The following is a 19,699-nucleotide window of genomic DNA, read 5'->3' on the forward strand; positions in this document are numbered from 1 at the left end:
TTCTGTACAAACATGTATTCAAACGTTCATCTGAAGCTCTTATGATTAGTCAAGTAGATGTCTTCCAAAGTTATTTTTTGTTACTGTCCTTCCACTGCTTCTCAAAAGAGAAACACTGTCCAGGGACATCAACTTTGAAAGATAGCCACTCGTTTTTATTAACTAAGACTGCTGAAGCCTCATATTATTGAATTTTCATGATACAGCAAAATATTCTCTGTAGTAACCATTACTCGAAAGAACCGATCCATATTTAGTGTGCGGTACTACATGAGGAAAAGAGAGAAATTCAACTCAATCTGGAAATGAACAGCTGTTTAACAATTAGTTAAGACCCATCTGAGAAACGGGGCCCTGATGACCAAAGAAACCACACACGTGGAAGACACAAAGCAATAAACCTGGTGTTATATGTAACTTAAATGTTTGTTCTGTATGACTAACATGAAATGTAGCCAACACGTCCATGTACAGTATCATAGTGACACTGCAACAAATATTAAATTGTTGTTGTTGTTATTGTGTACCTGTGTGGGGATTGTAGTGTCCTCCGTCATTGACTAGAACTCTGTTGAAGCGGATGAAGCCAAAGTCTCCAGAGAACGGCTGCTGCGTGAGGCCAGCAGAGAAGGAGAAGGGATCTGCAAAGGCGCTGTCGTCGGCTGAAACTACAACGAAAAACATGCACGTACTGTAAGTCAACCAGTGGCTCATTGCAAAGATACATCACGTTTCACACTTTATATGCAGTAAGATTACTTTAGCTTCTTCGCAAATCTTCATATTTGAGCTCACGATTTGTTTACATTTTTTTCTCTATCGATGCAGTTACCTGGAGATTCAACTGGAGCATGATGCATCGGGTTCCAGGGTACCTTTGCTGCTATGGGACCTACAAGGTACAAATAAAGAAAGTGTTAATGGTGTATTACTGTAATTCCTACAGTCACAGCTGTGAAGGGTTGACACCTTTATTTTATAGATGTTATATTCTCATACTGATATATATATATATATATAAATAACACTGTATATGCTTGTTTTCTGGTTGGTAAGTAGCTAAAAAGAAAAAGAAATAGATCTTTGTTTCAGTGAATATAGCCTTTATCTACTTCAGTAATTTTCTTCACCATGCAGCACAGGGTAAAACTTTCTGGTATAAGTACCTGCAGACGAGCTAAAATCCTTTCACAGTCCGCCCACACCTCTTTAAACTTAACACATCCAGTTTCTTCTACCTCACACTCTCACGCTATACATTATCCACAGCTTTTCCCCCCCAAAAAATTCACACACTGATGTAGTTGAATGGCAAAGCCTGCAGATGCATGTATCGTAACTTGATATTGAACTGCTACAATACCTTGGTGGCTGGTTGATAGAGGCTTGAAAAACACAGGCTGCGGAGGAGGATAACCTGCAAAAGAAACAGATGACAACACACTATGTTTTATCATCATCTGAAGAGAAAATACTCCTGCCAGAGGCAGTTGTTTGGTTTTCCATCTGAACATTATGGCATTATGTGGGATAGTTTCCCAGAGAAAGGTATACAATTAAAAGTAAACAGGTTGCAATCTAGACTTCATCATTTTGGTTTTACAAGTGCCTTTTTGTATGAGTTGATGTTGATTTAGCTTTTTCCTGACAATGGGATCTATAAGCAGATTGAGGCGGTTTCCTCAGGGTCTTGAAATGATTTAAACCGCAGATATTTATGCTGTTTTAGTTCTAAATAAGACCAACAACCATAGAACAGAAATAAAACAACTACAAGGATTCACAGCCCTGTAAAGAAAAGATTATGTGAAAACCTACCCTTCAATGGTGAAGATTAATTAAAAACTCGTACGACTCTATTCCAAAGCCTGAAGATTTGCATGCATTTTGGATTCTCAGGTTAGGATTCTTGACTAACATGGATTTAAAGGACATATTTCAAAACTGTTCTCTATTCCTTGACTGCCAAAACTTGCCATGCGGGGGCTAAAACAAAGCCTTTGTTTTGTTGTTTAATATTTCCCCTTATGTGGCCGGGTTGGGTCAGTGGGTAGAGCAGGCGCACATATACTGAGAGGTTTATGTCTCGATGCAGAGGTCCAGGGTTTGAGTCTGACCTGTGAGGATTTCCTGCATGTCTTCCCCCTCTCTCTCCCCTTTCTCACATAGCTGTCCTGTCAAAATTAAAGGCGGAAAAGCCCAAAAAATTATCTTAAAAAAAACATGTCCCCTTATTATCCTACTGAATATGCAGTCCAGTTAATTCCATCCAGAACTGGCTCTGTGACTATCTGTTGTCTCTTCCATCTAATCTGAGTTGGCCCTAAAAACTAAAGTACATGGATAATTAAACTGTGTTTATGGGTTCCATGTGTAAAACTGGCTAAAAAGGAGACAGACCTCAGGCTCAATTCCAAATTCTGTCATTGCTGGTGCAGTTAAGATGAGTATATCTGATGTGACTGTGAATTGACAGCACTGTTGAAAAGAGGAGCATACATATATTATGTCACACATGTGGTAATGCTGGCTCAGCCTAGCTCTCCATGATGTCAGAATTATGACACAGTGTCATAAAATGTCCTTCGTGTCATGGCAGTGATGACAGATTCCAGCGTCAGCCTTCATTTATACAGATGGACTCTGTGCATCAGAATCTGGATTAACGCTTTCAGTTACAGCCTGGGGAACAAAACATTAGGCTAAGCATGGGGGGGTAGGGTGTAGATCTGACAATCAAAACAGATGTTCGAGAACAACCTGGAATAGCTTGCTATCATTTTATCAGATTACACAAGCAAAGTACACACACTTTCATTTACAAACAACATACAGTATAAAAATAAATGTGGTGAGTTTTCTTTGTTTCTGGTGTGTGCACAAGAGTCGTATTTACTAAGTGAATATTTGACTTAGTAAAGTGCCACGAGTCGTTTTAATGACATTGTAAAATGACATCTAGGCTCAGCCTGTTGGTAATTATTATTAATATGTAGTGGGTATTTTAAATGGTGTAATTTATTTCTTTTGTTACCCCCCTTATTCCCTGTACTTCTTCCCCTGTACATACCATTATTTTAGATACCCATTGCATTACCAAATCAGGTTTTGAGTAGGGCTGCACAATTAATCGCAATTGTATCGAAATCGCAATATGGACTAGTGCAATATCCAAATCGCAGAGGGGTGCAATATTTGTTAAAGGCAAAATATGTGTCAAACCATTCTGAATGAAATCGTATCCTACAGACTAAAGAAAAAAATCTTTGTTTGGTACAGATCCTCGCAAAAATCTCAGTTAATAATTTTCAATGAAAATGAGAATAATGATACAAAAACGATCATTCCCTCCAATATTGTGAATCAAATCGCAATATCAGTCAAAAATAATCGCAATTAGATATTTTCCTCATATCGTGCAGCCCTAAATCCATGTGGTCTTGAGTGAAACTAGAATGAGACTGAATTCATGCGGTTTTTTAGTGTTCACACAGATCACAATCACTTGTGAAAAAACTTCCAAATTAGAGCTGCAGTGTGAAGATGATCATCACCATTAGCGCTACTAACCTGGTGCTCCAGCAAATCCTTTGACAGGCATGCTGGACGAGTCTTCAGACCCTCTCCGCACAGTCACCCTGCGGCTGTACCCTGGAGGTCCTGCCTCACCCGTTTCCACCACCGGCCTTTTGGGAACCAAGGGAACAGTGGGGTGGCCTGGTTGGCGGGGTCTGGACGGCTGGCTTGGTCGGCTGATCTTCGTCGAGTGCACGTTGGGCTGCAGTGGTTGGCTGGGATTGTATGGCGGCGGTGGGATGATAAGAGGGATGTGGATTTGTTGGATTCTGGTACTGGGCTGAGTCAAATCTGGCAAAATAGCAGGCCTCTCTGGTCTTAATGTCATTCCTTAGAAAGAAAAAGACAAGACAATGGGAATATCATAAATATATCAAATTATGGTTCACTTTCTAACCGTATGATAGGCATTACCATCTGATCACAACAACTGAAAGTTATGGAAGAGGCTGTAATTGCAAAGGCACAAGCCTTCGATTTACTTTTTTGTTTTTAAATCCCACTTCCTCTCCTATTCAGACCACATCCCTCCCTTCCCTTGTGAATTCTCCCTTAACGACTTGAATTGTGATGACAGGCAAAAATTAGACCTGGCTTTCACTGCTCCTCTGAGCTATTCTTTCAACCGGTACCATTATTACCCCTCATAAAAGCAAAGCGGGTGGTCGGTATGAGTTTTAGGCAACAAGAACCATCTGAACGGAAACCAGTTGGCTGATTGCCAGACCCCCTGAGGGTGCAGACATTACCTGGACCTCTGAGGTGAGCTGGAGACGCTGTGAGAGTGTCCTGAAGACAAATAAGAATAATTACAGTACCTGCTTTGTGTCAGCCCCGTCTCACAGCCAGGTGTCAGACAGATTGTGTCAAGCCGTATTTAAGAGTCAGTGAAGAGGGTTCTACATTAAATGGCTTGTTTAATGCTTCATGTGTCTGTAGTGCTGTTTAAACTTTGTGGGTGAGGTTGGAGTATGCAACAGGATTACTGTAATTCAGCCAAGAACACTTATATCAAGGAAATGACCACTTATTCCAAATTATTATATACACTTAGATTTTACGGAAAAGGCACTGATCTTTGGGGAAGCACTTAAACAATACAAACAACAAAGATTTTACAGGGAGAACAAACCTCTACTACAATACAAAATCACATGGAAAATTCCATGGAGTTGCTAGTAGCAAAGGAGGACACTGAGGACACGGAGGATTAAAAAAACATGACGGACTCTTCAGAAGAGGTAATTATCTTCACTCGAGCTCTTGCGTGGGAAACCATACTGAGAAATACAGAGGGTTGTGTGGAGCTGATTGATTAATTAGCTTTGTAGAAACTCATTTGGCAATGGCTTGAATGTAACGGACGTTCATTAATATCAAAAGGTTGCGCACTAAAGCTTTAAAGGTGAACTATGCAGGAATTCTCGCTTACTGTTTGTAAACACAATGTTCAAAGTTGGCCCCTCCTCCCATAGACAGTATATAAGAATGGACCAACAGATCCCGTTGCTCTGGACGGAGACCAGTGAAGGCCATTAGAAGCACTTTTCCGGTGATGGCTGAGCGTTACCGCGCAGTCTCCAACTGAGAGAGACGACGTAAATGTGACGTGAGCAACCTGTCTGAAAGTTGTAAGTCTTCTGGTAGCTGTGCCAAGAGAAATCTCAATCATTCCCAATCTTGCTGTGACTGAGAGCGTAGGTATATGTAAGGAGATAACATAGGCACAGGCTAATTATTGCTAATTAAAATGCTAGTTAACATTAGTAATTACACTTAAACAGCTAATGTAAGTCGAAACTGCCTGCACGCTTCTCCTGTACTGTACGGTAATTTCTCTACTGTGCGACAGTAAGTCCCGTGGTTATGACACAATCGTTAGCCTATTTTTACAAAAACGTCTGCTACGGAGCCAAAACGTGAGATACAAGGTAATGGAGCCTTTTATACATTGTCGTGTTTCTTTAGAAATAAACAATGGACAAATAGAGTCTTTAAACGCTTCAGATGTAAAGTTATTCACTGTCAAAGTGGCGCCAAAATGAATGGCAGTCAATGGAATGCTAACGGGAGGTGATGGCTTGGTAGCATCAAAATGGCGCCATAGGAGGTTTGGGTTGTGAGGAGACGCTTACCCCCTTGCCTCCTCCCCTCGGCAAAGGCTGACGCCCAAAAAACGTCCCAAAGGCAGCAAAAGAAAAAGAAAAGGGCAGGGTATCTGCAGATACAGACACCGCTACACACTTCTAGTGGGTTATAAGTGATGATTTTACTTTTCTAGAAGTACATTGTTTTTTAGGAGAATCCTGCATAGTATACCTTTAAGAACTACAGGCTTTTTCTGGAGTCATCAGCAGATAGAGTCAGAGCAGAACTCCATCTGCTAATGATGACCACAAAATGCAGTTGAAAGCTCTGGAGAAAAGTTGGTCAATGGACATTGTTTTTTTATTCATATTTTTAGTGCTTTTTTATTTCCTTTTATTATAAAGCAGCTGGAGAATAACAGGCAGCAAAGGGTCACGGATCAGAATCAAACCTGGGCCGCTGCCAAGGACTCCGCCTACATGGGTCGCACCAAAGCCCGTCTACGGAAAGCCGTTCCACTCCCTATTCAGCCCCATTGTAACAAATTTGGTTGCAGTTCCACCAGAGTTCCACTGGAGGTGATCGCGGTCCAGTGCTAAATGAATGGGACTCTATGGAGCTAGACGGCTAAATTTGTCTCTTTCGCCTGATTGTCGTTGAGAAATCTCAGATTTGATTGTAGTTTTTGCAAGTTCAACATGGATTATAGGTCAAAAGTTGAATGAACGAGTACTTGTGTCCTTTCGATTTCTTACAGGTTGAGTCGTTGTTGCCCATAACATGCTAGCATTCTGCTAATGAATGCTGATTGGTCAGTGAAGGACTGATTACGATCGCAGATCCCCCTTGACGGCATCCAAAGCAGAACCAGAATGTCAGAGTGAATATTTCGGCGTGGTCTTTAAAACATTAGCAAACCTCTTTCTACCACGTGTATTAACAGGGAGAGCCTAACCTGTCAGCTGTGTTGTCGATGCCTCGAGAGAACAAAGGAAACGACTCAGAGCTTGACGTGAAGCAGTATCTCTGGCCGTATATGTGTATGACGTCATTGACATTTTAAAAGGCGTTTAAAAAGTGACTTTAAAAAAATCTAACACCCAGCAGTGTGTATTTTCTTAGCCTCCCCTTTCGAATGCAACATTCAAATTACTAGACAAAAAATGATATCCTGAGAAAAGTGAATTTTGAGGGGTATTGCTCCATAGAGTCCCATTCATTCTGCACTCGCCCGTGAGCACTCGCCCTATATGGAAACAGAGTGGAACTGCAACCAGTTCAGAAGCCAGAAGTATCGAGAGAGTGGAACTTCTTCCCTTATTAGAAGTTCTTTGGTCGCACACTCTACCGGGTGAGTAAGAGGTCGCCCCAGTGGACCTTAAGTGAAGATCATTTTGTCAAAGTACTGTATCCGAGGTCATGAATGAACGTTGACGCTCAAACCAACAGGGTACCATTTAATTACTTTTTAGCATCTTGAAAGCATTTTGAAAAAGAATTATTTAAATGGCTGTAAATTAATCCACAGCCAACAACATAACGATGTATCAAAAGTCAACTGTATATTTAGTCTTGTACTGAGGCAAAGTAATCAATCCAAGTACCTGAGAGCAATGGTATTACATTGGAGTCTGCCTGTTACTCTGGATTGTGAAAGCCACTCTGTTCTTATCAAATAAAACATCATCAACCATTAACAAAACTCTTCCTTCTTACTGCAAGTGATACCACAAGCTACTCAGAAACCACATATATAATCCAAAACAAATTAAAACCAGCAATCATGTTGTACTGAGATAATCAGAATTCTCGCTCATTTCCTCTCTGTTCCTCCTTCAGGACGTCGGTTGCCTGAGTGCATATTTCCCATGAGCTCTCAGCCTGTGTCTCACTAAGGGGGCAACCACAAAGTCGAAAAAACACACAGACAGGCATACACATACACACACACCACTGCTGGTGCAACCAAGAGCTTCACCAAAACCAGATGTTTATTGCTCACAAGCAGATTGAGAAACTGCAGGGGGAGGGATGCTGTAGTCACTTCTACAGATTCGGGTGACAGTGCATGAGTGTCTGAAAGCGTTGAGGAATATTGCAGCAGACACGCTGATCATGCGATGGAAAATTGTGTCAGGGGGCACAGAGCAGGGTGTGGTTTGTTACACATACAATAATGCATCCCTCACACTCTGACCATCCTTTTTTCTTTTCTTGCTATGCACATGGACACAATTTCATCCTCCACTCCCTTTCCTCCAGTGATATTAATGATGGGAGGTTCAAATTGTGCACTGCATGGCAGGCCTCAGGGACTCCCATTGTGTATCTGGGTCCATTCTCCTCTGAAGACTTCCAGATGGGCTCACGGGTCAGAGATGGAAACACCTCACCTAGTCGAGGCTTCAGAGCATAAAAAATTTCTGGTGTTGACTAAATATATACAGTGTGTTTGTGGTGGTGTCAATTTCAATTTTCCATTCTTTCCCAGCAGACACCCTTTAACTTCAAAAAGCCTTTGATATCTTGTTTTTCTTTTATTCCCTCATCACGCTAGACAGTTAATCTTACTGCTATATAAAGTCAGAATGATCAATTGCAAAGCATTGATCCATGAAATCAAAGCCTTTATTTTATCCCTGCTTTAATAAAACCAGCACAAGGCGGTTAGTCGCCGTCTGATTAAGGAACAGCATGCTCAAGCTCTTTGAAAACAGAATTTCCCATACATTTCCTGATAACTTCTGTTAAACAGTCTGCACCCTAATCGCACATAACTTCAAAGTCACTTTGATACATCTGTGTTATACTTTAAAATGATGCAACAGAGTCACTGCTGCTTAACTACAACTACCTATCAGAAAGAAAACAGCCAGAAACACAAACACAAACACACACACACACACACACACACACACACACACACACACGCAGGCTGTAGCAACAGACCTCTGCAGCAGCAGCTGCTGCTGTGGGTGAAGCAGTGCCAACATTTTAAAACTGAAGTCACCCAATTCCATTCAGCAGTCACATTGTCAGGGCAAAGCTATTCCAGTTAATCTTTCAGTTATGCTTTTACAACACCTCATCTGTTCACAGCCTCCTCAGGGCCTTCATATGACAGAGTAGAATATGAGATCAAATGCTGAGAGGAAACATTTCAGTAGGCTCTCAACCACCACCACACCCACAGTGCTGGGATTTTTTTTAATGGATTTTTATTTTTAATTTTTATGGACATTTAGACTATTTCTCTCCTTCCCAAACATAAGGAAAACATTCAATCCTCATGCTACCTCAGTCACACAGTCCAACTCCCTCTCCCGTGGGATTTAGAATACAGACTTTGAGCACAAAGAGAGAGAATATCATATTTAACCTTAAAAGAAAAGATCAACATTTTGGGAAAATTTACTTTCTTGCCACTCTCATGTCTGTACAATAAATATAAGTTATAACAACAGCCCGCTAACTTAGCTTAGCATGAAGACTGTAAAAGGGAGGAAACAGCTAGCCTGGCTCTGGTCCAAAGGCAGTCTCGCTTTGCCAAACCCGCCTCCAAAGCGCGCTGAAGGAGGGTCTGGCTACTCCACATATCATCGGGGATGGGAGGAAAACGTGTTCTGGTTTAATGGCATTTCTTTAAACCAATCAGAATCGTCATGGGCGGTGCTAAACTCCGCACAGAGCCGCTGCAAAAATAGCCGCGCGAGAGAAAACTCCGATTGGACAGATAGTCTAGCTAGCTGTCTCAATTTACCCTGCAGAGATTTGAGGAGCAGTCAACAATAGTCCTCATAAGTCCACCGAATTTAAAAATCCAACACAAAGTAAGCGGAAGGAAACGGAAAATACATGCATCCGGCAGAATTTCCTGCAGAACCTGAGCAATCCCGGAAGTGGAACGCAAAGGATATAGACTAGCCCAAAGGTAACCAAAAAATTGTTTAATCCGTACAAAAACCAAAGTGTAAAAACGACAATTTGCTGAGGGTTATGTGACAGATGGTTGCCTGACTAAAAAAGATATAACGTATTCATTAGTGAGCTTTAGAGGTGCATGTAGGAGGATTTGATTTCTTTTGGAGAGAGCCAGGCTAGTAGTTTCCCTCTGTTTCCAGCCTAAATTTGCCAGCTCCTGGCAGTAGCTTCAAACTTAGCAAACAGAAATGTGAGTGGTATCAATCTCTTAATTTAACTCCCAGCAAGAAAGCGAATAAACGTATTTCCAATAATGTTAAACTTTGAATATGCTCACTCATATGAATGAAAGCTAGAAACTGATTTTCCTATTGCAGTTAAAGTTTCCTTTAGGATTTTTTTTTAGCAGTGGGGGCAGGTCCGAATGCGACGCGCGTGCCAGCTTGCGGTGTGAAGCGCGTGTCTGCGAAATTCTCCGACATGCAGCCCTATTTCTGATACCGTGGGGGGGCAGAAATGTTGTGGTGGGGGACCGCCACGGTCAAATCAACATAGAGGAAACACTGTATTGGGATATTTCAACAACTAATTAAGTAAGAACCCTGCTGACAATCGTGTTTCACAGTCATGCTGCAGTAGGCACAATTCTGTCTGATTTAATGCTGGGCAGAGGTGCAATGTTACGGGCACAGTAATTAAATCAAATATCACAGTTTGGAAATATCTGCACCTATTTGGCAAAGAGTGAAATGGAATATGAAATGCCTCTCTCTACACCACAACCATTAATTCATCTGCCCTTCTTTTTTCCTCAGGTCCCTATTATACCATTGTTTTGCACGATGGTTTAAGAAAGGGAGGCATTGGTGATGGGGCCCCAGTCATGACATCACAGCTGAGGGTAGTTCGAAGCATCTGGTCCTGGGTGTGGAGCCATGCTTCTCCCCTCTCCATCAAGACTGGCTCCAGCAGTGAGTCAGGGCCCTTAATGAGGACCAGACTTCACACATTAGACTGAGGTCACCCTACAGGAATCTCTGGAGGTTGGTATGTGTTCATGTATAAAGAGAAAGAGAGGGGGAGAGATACGTATGTATTGTGTATGAGCCTGTGTCTGTGTGTATGTAATTGTGTACTGAGAGACTGTGAACTGAGATCCAGTGGTATATGTAAAAAAGCTGTCATCATGGTGCAAGAAAGAAGACCTTACAGCTCAACATGTTCATAAAGGGAGTGGGTGGACCAGCCTGTTCGGGTGTTCTGACATTTGGGAGAAATGAGGCACAAAACAGTGCGAGTAAATCATCAGAGTAGTTAGGAGGGGCTGACCTCGGCATGTCAAACTTTAATTCCTTTTATAAAAACTGGGGAATTCCTAGGACAACATGAATCTAAGTCACAGGAAGTTTCCAATGTGGGCCTCTGCCTCTTGGTGCTGGGACATATTGAATGACATATTCAAGGCAAGCACGGGAGGCCCAGTGAACCCGTGTCCCCCCTCCCCGGGAAATACCCTGTGGCCATTCATGGGATCTGATTCTTCCCTCCAAGCATCCATATAAGCAAAGCAAGCATAATGCATTATATGGAGGATTATCTTCAGGAAAAGTTTGTGTTTACACAGATGTTAATCACACTTGATGAACTCATATGGTGGAAGTTGGAGAGGAAGTTGCAACGGAGTTTTGTGTATTTAGTAATTTCAGTGCCTGACTGCGCTAATGGGAGAATCCATAGAATTTTGAGTGGTGAAGATGTGCCTTAATCTATATCTAATTACAGTCATACGGCACATCTTTTCGGGTCACACTGAAAAGTTTAAGGTAAAATAATAATAATATGCTTTATGACTTTATATATAACATATGCTTATTTGCTTTCTTGCTGGGAGTTAGATGAAATTCAAAATGAAGTTACAGCCAGCAGCACCCGGTTAGCTTAGAATAAGACTTGAAACGGGGGGAAAGAGCTACATGTAGCATGTCTCTCTCCAAAAGTCATTTAAAAAATTCAAGCACAAAACCCCCTGTAAAACCACAACTTGATATTTTTACACTTCATTTTTTTGGACCGATTAAACAAAAACATACCAATTTAGACATAACATGTTAATTAGTGACATGCTGGTAGGCAGATTTTGTTACCAATGGACAATCCCAGGCTAGTTGTTTTCACCTGTTTCCACTCTTTATACCAAGCTAAAGTAACCGGGTGCTGGCTGTAGCTTTATATTGAGCATACTCTTCTAATTGCAACATACATGCAGTGCACACCTTTTTCATTGTGGTGTACTTAAAGGGGTGGTTCAGAATTTTGGACATAGGACCTCATTTCCAAGTTAGCCAGTGTGTTATTTATCAGTGGAGACCGTTTTCAACACTTTTCATCCAGCCCTTCCAGTTGCAGAGTTTGCTGGTGCTAGGCTAGCGCAAGTCAACAGTATCCACTAGCCTGCCACTAAAAACAGTCTTACCCACTCCACATTACACCCGAGGCAAATAAATTATAACGCCAGACTATCGATGTAAATGTCTGTTGATAGAATAATGTTAGAAATAAAACTACCCTTGCATCTCAATGATCGCATTACATTTTTAGGGACTAGTTTCTCAGCAGCAGCAGCGTAATTTTACTTTGCTCTGGTTAGTAGTACTGCACCTAGTAGCCTTCATTGGTATTGAAGTATTGGATTGGAAACTAAGGACTAGGCAACATGGTGATTCAGTGTGCATTTAGAAATTGTAAAAAAAACAAACAACAGATGGTCACCACAAAGTTTCCACAAATTTCCATTGGGAGATCCAGAAAGGAACCAACTGTGGCTTCTTGCTGCTGGCTTGGACATCAAGACACCGGCGGAGACTCTACTCAAGTGGCAGTGATGGCAGTGTGTAGTGATCATTTTAGACCAGACGACTTTGAAAAACCCAGCAATCTAAAGGACCACAAGTCACTGACAGTGAATGCGGTTCCATCCGTCTTTCCAGATGCACCAACAGCTACTGATGAACAGGTAATAACTTAGGTAGGCTACTCTAGCTAATAAAGCTAGCCCCTTTTATAACGTTAGCCTAGCTGCTACTGATAGATTAAGACTGACAACGTTAGTGGAGATAATGTTACAGTTCAATGCATTGTGGAGAGTGACAACGTTAGCTAACGGTATTGCTACACTCTTGGTAGATACCTGGCTGGGCTAACCGCTAACTTTAGATAATTGCTGACAGAAAAGTCATGTAAGCTCGGACAGTTTACATGCAAATTGCAGCGGCAGGTAAATAAACTTGCGTGATGGTGGCCTAGGTAATATCACTCCGCCAGTATAACTATTGCAATGTGATGCAAGGGTAGTTTTATTTCTAACATTATTCTATCAACACAGACATTTACATCGATAGTCTGGCGTTATAATTTATTTGCCTCAGGTGTACTGTGGAGTGGTTAAGACTGTTTTTAGTGGCAGGCTAGCAGATACTGTTGACTTGCGCTAGCCTAGCACCAGCAAACTCTGCAACTAGAAGGACTGGATGAAAAGTGTTGAAAACGGTCTCCACTGATAAATAACACACTGGCTAACTTGGAAATGAGGTCCTATGTGCACAATTCTGAACCACCCCTTTAAGCAGTGCTCTGCACACAGGTCACATGCTGTCCTTTGCTGCCACAGCTCAGCTGCTGCACTTTCATAAGCCCCACCTCCACCTTAGCATCCACCTGTAGGCTCTAAGGCCCTGTTTACACGAATACGCTCGCGGGTGAAAACGACAAAATATTTTATCAGATGTGTCTTTCGTTTAGATGGCGATGCCGTTTTTGGGGCTTAAAAACGCAAAAAAGTGAAACCACCCTTGAGAGTGGAAATCTTAAAAACGCTCCACCGTCGTGTTCCCGTCTAAAGGGTAAAAACGCACTGTGCGAGAGTATGTGCGTGCGCCCTGTCTGTGTGTGCCGCATTTGTGTGTGTTTGCGCCGCATGTGTGTGTGTGTGTGCCGTGTGTGTGCCGCGTGTATGCATTGTTTGGAGCAATAACTCCACCTCCTCGTCTGTCCAGACAAAATTGTCAGCTTTTGTTGTGCATACTACATCAAATTTCACACACTTTTGCGTCACCATATGCACGCAGATTTCCCCCCCACAACGCTTGTCTAAATGCGGAATAAAAAGTGAGAATGCAATGCCACTTTCGCGTTTTCTCTTAAGATCGTTTCCGTCTGAACATAGCCTGAGTCTACATTCCCCTAAGTTGGAAGTTATTGCCGTCGTCCCCAACTCCCTGCTGTGCTGAGCTGCCTGCTTCCTTTTGGGGAGTGACAAGGTCAGAGCCAAACACCAATGCTGTACATATTCAGCATGCACATAATAATCAGTTCATCATGTTGCTGGCTACTGATGTTCTGAATATTGGTTCTCAGAACATCTAAACTCTGGGAGCTGCTCGTTCAATAAATATTGATAAATATGACCAAACAATGACTTGGTTTATGTCAGTGAAAGCCAAAGAGGCCCTTTGATCATTGCTGTCATTTCCTTTTGAAGACATTACCACAGGGAGCCAATGAAGTCATCAAACCATCACCAAACCACCAACTCACCTGGCTCTTTGGCGGTGACGTCTTTCAATACGTGTTTGGCCATCGCAGACAGCTGTGCATGGAACCTCTGCAAGGATTTCTGCAGTGCAATGATGTCTGCGCCGTGGTTTCCACAGGTGACGTTCATCCTGTACACACAATCCCGCAGACCACCAACATGTCTGTCCAGTCCATCTTTCAGCTCTCTGATATTAGCAGAAACCCCTGTCTAGCCTTCCACACACCTTTTCAAGTCTGGTCACACGTCCATCCACAGCAGAGATGCCATCAGAAACGCCTTGTGTATTCTGTCTACATTGACTCAGTTCAGATGACACCTGCCTACTGAGTGTATCAAGTCTGTAACCCAGCTCCTCCACCTGACGCCTGGTGTCATCTGCCTGGCTACTGAGTACTACTGGACTCCCAGTGCCACTCTGCTCTGCATGGCAGCATGTTGAGTTTATTCTGTGCATATCCTGGTTGTATTTGCTTATGGAGTCACTTAACCCGGTAATAGCACCAGCCAGACCAAGCACATTATCTTGGAGATTAATCAATCCCTTCTGGAAGTCCTCCATCGTCTTGATACGTCCCTCATTTGCGACTGACTCCCTTCCAACAATGTCCTCCAGTTGCCTGAGCTTGTCCGTGTTGGCCCTGACATCTGTGTGAAGAACGTCCAAGTCATTCTTATATCGACTAAGGTCCTTCAAAATGTTTTCTAGACCTTTAGGTGTGGGTGATGAACTCACTGCACCAACACTAATTCCTGAGCCTGAACATCCTGCAGAGCACAACTCTCCAACAGCATTGACCTTATCATCCAAACCTTGCAGGAGGAACTTATTGTTGTTGACTTCTGTCTGGATGGCATCCATGGAGTCACTGAACATCCCAGGGAAGGAGCTATTGCTCATTTCCACCAGCATGTTTGTGAACTGGTCCTCTATGCCACTCAGACGCTCCTGCAGAAGCTGTCGGAGTTCTGCCACTTCGTCCGAAATCGTACGGGTCAGCTTCTCTTCAATATAGAAACAGTGAGTCTCTGCATTTTGCTCCGTGATATTAATGCGTGCCTCCAGCTCTTCTACCATTAGACTGAAATCATTGTCTTCCTGAGGTGCAGACAGGTGCGCCAGCTCGTTGTCAATGCGGACATTCAGGATCCGGTGAGCCTCTGCAATACGGTCAATCTCACGCCAAAGGTCTTTGTGGTCACTCCGATCCTCTTCCACTTTGAATGGATCTGTCTGCCTTTGAGTTCGTATAGGTCCATCTGCGGCAGCCATGTCCAGACGTAGTGCTCGGATCTCCTTTCTCAGATCAGCTTCTTTGGCATCTACCATCTTGGTCAGACTAGCCAAACCTTGATCACGGTTGTCTTCACAGGTCTTGATTTTATCATTGCATGAGCTTTGCAGCTTGGCCATCTGTTCCTCCACATTCTGGTCTAGCTCCTTCTTCAGCTTCTCAATTTTTCCATCAACGTAGGTCTGTATAACATCAAACTCTGCTATGGCTGGAGTCTGAGATTGAGAGGCATCCATCAGGACGCGGATCTGCCCCTCATGACTTGTCATGGTTCCTCTAAGGTCTTCCAGAGCTTCATCCTTGCTTTTCAGTTCATTGTTGATATCGTCCAACCGGATCACTATTTTTTCTATAGCTTTGTCTCCAGCCATCCCACCTTTAGTAGCCTGATGACCATCCAGCACTGCTGGGCTCTCCTCTGTGCTTACAACCGTAGCACTGTCTGGCGGACGCATGTTGTTAAGAAGTGTCACCAGTATCTTCTTTGTGTCTTCCTGCAGCTCTGTGCGGAGGTTGGCGGTTAACCCTGTCAAAGCAGACTGGAGATCAAGGACTGTCTGAGACAGACGCTGAACTTCACCTTCCAGAAGACGCACCTTATCTGTCCCACCATGCCTTGTCTCATGGTGCCCTGTCTCTCTCCGCTCTGGCCCTATGATCAGAAAATAAGTTATTTGATTATTATCATTTAGATTCTCTCCTCCTTTAAGCAGAATGCCACTAAGGTAGCTTAAGTTAGCGGTACTTAATTTGGAAATACATAGATATTTAGCAGACATTGAAGAAAAAAAACACTTAATGTAGAACATAAAATGGTGTCTTACTCTGTGTGTGTCTGGTTGTATATCCAGGATTTGGTGGGAGGTAAGGCTGTGTTCCCTGAACGGTTTGTCGGTCTAGGGGTGGTTTTACGTCTTTACAGTCCAGACCTTGGTAACCAGGACAGCATCTCCACTCCAACTCTGTGACTGTTTTGAAGGCAATCTTGTACGTGGGACGAAACCGATTTTGGTATCTGTAAAACAGGGCAGAGTAAGGGTTTTCAAAATCTCAAACCAACATGAATATAAAATTGGGAACACTGCGTTTTTTTCCAATATCAAACCCACCCCATTTGTGAAATGTTATTCCTGTATTTTTGCTTGTCTATGCTACATCTACTCTGCCTTTCCAAAAGGAAGACACTGAAGACACTCCTCCAATCACCAAAACGTCTGCTTTTTGGAACATTTTTGAGCTTCTCTACAGTTCCCCATTAAATAAACATTTCAACTTTCTAGCCAATGCAAGCAGTTTCCAAAGAAACAATAGATGACATCACTTCCCTGGAGGCAGGGGTCATTTCATGCAGAACATCTGGAAAGTTGATAACTGAAACAATCATCTTTGCACATTTCCCCAACTGACACCCTCACTGATAACACTTTCTAGCTTGACAAATAGAAGAAAATAAACTGAAAACCTTAACATGATGGCTGGAATCAACTATGTGTGCTTAAATCTCATCCCCAAATGAGATGAAGCCAGTACATTATGTTATTACTAAAATGGAAAAACTTGAGGTGTCTCTTCTCACTGCCAGCTCTTCTTGCTTTTCTCTGAAATTTGGAAATGTGCTCCTGTGACCTTAGCATTGTCTGTTTTCAGGGATCTTTTCCACAATACAGTGGCTCTTGTGGATGTGTTTGTGTAAGTCAATCACAACGCTCAACCACAGATACCATGTATTGTTTCATAATGATTCACAAAGCTAAAATATTAAATTGCAACACATGTTCCAGTACAGAATTAATGACAACTGTTGCTCATGCACTTACTGGTGTGGATACTTCCATTTACAACAATCAATTACTCCATTAGAGGAACAGATTGCTTCTTTTTTTTATCTCAGTTACTAAGTTCTAAGTTATCAGGTTCAGATTTTCTGATAATAAAGCTCATGCCCTGTTCACAGCTGTTTATCTGCAGGGATGCTCATTCAGCCCAAGTGAAAGCAGACTACAACTTGGATGAGGTTCCTTTTGATGTGGTTCCCAAATGAATTGATAGCGATGTCTATTATTTTTGCATGTTGACAAAGGCTGCAACAGGACATTGAGTTATATTATATTGACAACCACCTGCTAATGGCATGTCAACAGCTGTGAAGCATCTGTAAGTGTATTATAACATATAACACATAGTAAATCAAAAAGGTAAAAGGAAACTCTGGTCTGAATTAAAAAAAATATTCAGAACTTAAGCCAATGTCTAACTTTTTTTAATTTATTGTGACCATTCCATTTATGATCTTGGAAGGTCAGCAGTCTCCTTACTCAGATAACTATGTACGTAATTCTTGACCCAATCCTCTAAGAGAAAGGGTATCTGTCCCAGGTGTGTGCTGATTTTTATCCAATTTTAGACATTGTTTACAGTTCATTAGTGTCATTTTCTTTTTCTTTTTCTTTTTTTGAGGATACTGTAGGATGTAAGGTAGCCTAAGTGTCATACATATCAGAGGAGCTAATTAAGCTAAATGACTATGCATTTGGCTTTGGTCAATACTCCAAAAAACATGAATAACAGTGCACATTTCTGCCAATGGAGTTTCTTCAGCCACTGAGAATATCTCTGCCTCCAGGTCCCAAGAAACATTTTGTATTAGAACTCCAGTCTATCTCATACATTGAAACATACATCCTCGCCCCCTTCCCCTCGCCCCTCGGGTGCTCACGTCACTTGTTGCTGGCAGTCAGTCTGGTAGGCTGGGCAGGGGGCCACTACGGGCTCCTGGAAGCTCTCCACACTCCCCTGCACGGCGCAGCTAACGTTCCTGCGCACCACATAGGCACACCAGTTCCTGAGGAGAGAGGCAGTAATAAACAAGAGCTTCAAAAGATGGCCACTAGCCTATCCCAAGAACTCTCAGCAACATTTTAGATGAAAAATGTGCAGTTTTTAGTGATTTTGGATCACAGTTCTGTCCTTATAAGGACGCTTTACTGAGCTTTCCCTGAAGGTTGCGTCATTTCAGTGAGATTTTTCTTCATTTTTAGCCCATTTTGGTTTATCTGGAAAGAGCTGCAAACGAAGTAATGGTCTCTTGTAGATGAGCGATAGGCGTAATCACTGACATTCCATCGTTTATCTGGATGTTATCACCTTTTGGCGACAGTGGCAAACTCGAGCCAAATTTAGCCACAACTGATAAAAGCACAGTGAATGTTAATGTTAACATAATAGTCTAAACCTCTGTGGTCATTCCGATTAACGAGAAGTTTGGACGTTATCGCGTTTTTATTGGCAACTGCGCAACAAAAGCGTATGTATTTTACATTCAGGAAAAGTTGGATTAAAGAAACGCCCGTGTTGAACTGGTTATTATGACTTTAACAAAAACCGAGAAGTTCAAATGTTTGGCCACATAAGTATAAAAAACCCATTTCTTACCTGTTTCTGTGTCTGTGTACCACTCCAGTGTATGCAGACCCTTGGAACAAGTCATAAGAGGAGGGAGACCCGTAAGTGAACTGAAAGTTCAAAAACAGTGTGAAAACTGTCCACCGCCAGTCCATCTCTCCACTCCTGTAATTCATACTTAACAAACGTCTTAAAATAAATATCCCTAACATAGAAAAAGAGGGCCACTCTGTTATTATCATGCGCGACGTTCCCAAACACCACAGTCACATTGCTCCAGTGAGTGATTAAACTCCAAGTTGGGGGAAGTCCACATTCACTGAAACTCCCTTGGAATGACGTTTGGGGCCAACACCCTCCTCCCAAAATTTCACCAGGAAAAAACTGGGCCCAGCCTTTAAAAAAATTTTAAGCTCAAAAGGTGTTTGCTGTGTGGTAGGCCTAATGTTTTCCTTTAAAAAGTTATTTTTCTTTTTAAGTCATTAATTAATGTAGATGATGCTGCCATCAGAAAGGATTTGGGATACAAGTTGATTACTTTGCCATTAGCCAAATAGTTCACACCTCACTGATGAACAGGATAATGTCTCCTAACCTCCAGAGTTGAAAGAGCTGTGTGTAGTGATAGTGTTGATGATATTCATGGCCAGGGATAACAGTAGTAATTTACATTATGTCTGCTCTGTTGCTGAATGGGGATATGGGGGTTCTTTTCTGCACTGAGAAATTCTGAGCAATTTGCTGAGCAACATCTTAATGTGGAGGGAGACAGAAAGTAGCCCATTAGTTACACAAGAGCTTCAATTCACAGCAATTGATGCAGGAA

At 42.2% G+C, this 19,699-nt stretch overlaps 1 protein-coding gene across 1 annotated transcript in view; it reads right to left on the minus strand.

The window, feature by feature from the left end:
- The window catches only part of emilin2a (elastin microfibril interfacer 2a), a 20,408-nt gene extending 1,230 nt beyond the window's left edge, over positions 1 to 19,178 (minus strand). Inside the window, 9 exon segments of the mRNA XM_078264130.1 lie at positions 528 to 668; positions 833 to 892; positions 1,364 to 1,417; positions 3,571 to 3,906; positions 14,179 to 14,383; positions 14,385 to 16,123; positions 16,296 to 16,486; positions 18,188 to 18,313; positions 18,904 to 19,178. Coding sequence (XP_078120256.1) covers positions 528 to 668; positions 833 to 892; positions 1,364 to 1,417; positions 3,571 to 3,906; positions 14,179 to 14,383; positions 14,385 to 16,123; positions 16,296 to 16,486; positions 18,188 to 18,313; positions 18,904 to 19,115 — 3,064 coding nt within the window. The 5' untranslated portion in view covers positions 19,116 to 19,178.
- Positions 19,179 to 19,699: the final 521 nt, after the last annotated feature.

Source organism: Sander vitreus, chromosome 12 (assembly GCF_031162955.1).
Source record: "Sander vitreus isolate 19-12246 chromosome 12, sanVit1, whole genome shotgun sequence".
In the NCBI taxonomy this organism is placed as follows: domain Eukaryota; kingdom Metazoa; phylum Chordata; class Actinopteri; order Perciformes; family Percidae; genus Sander; species Sander vitreus.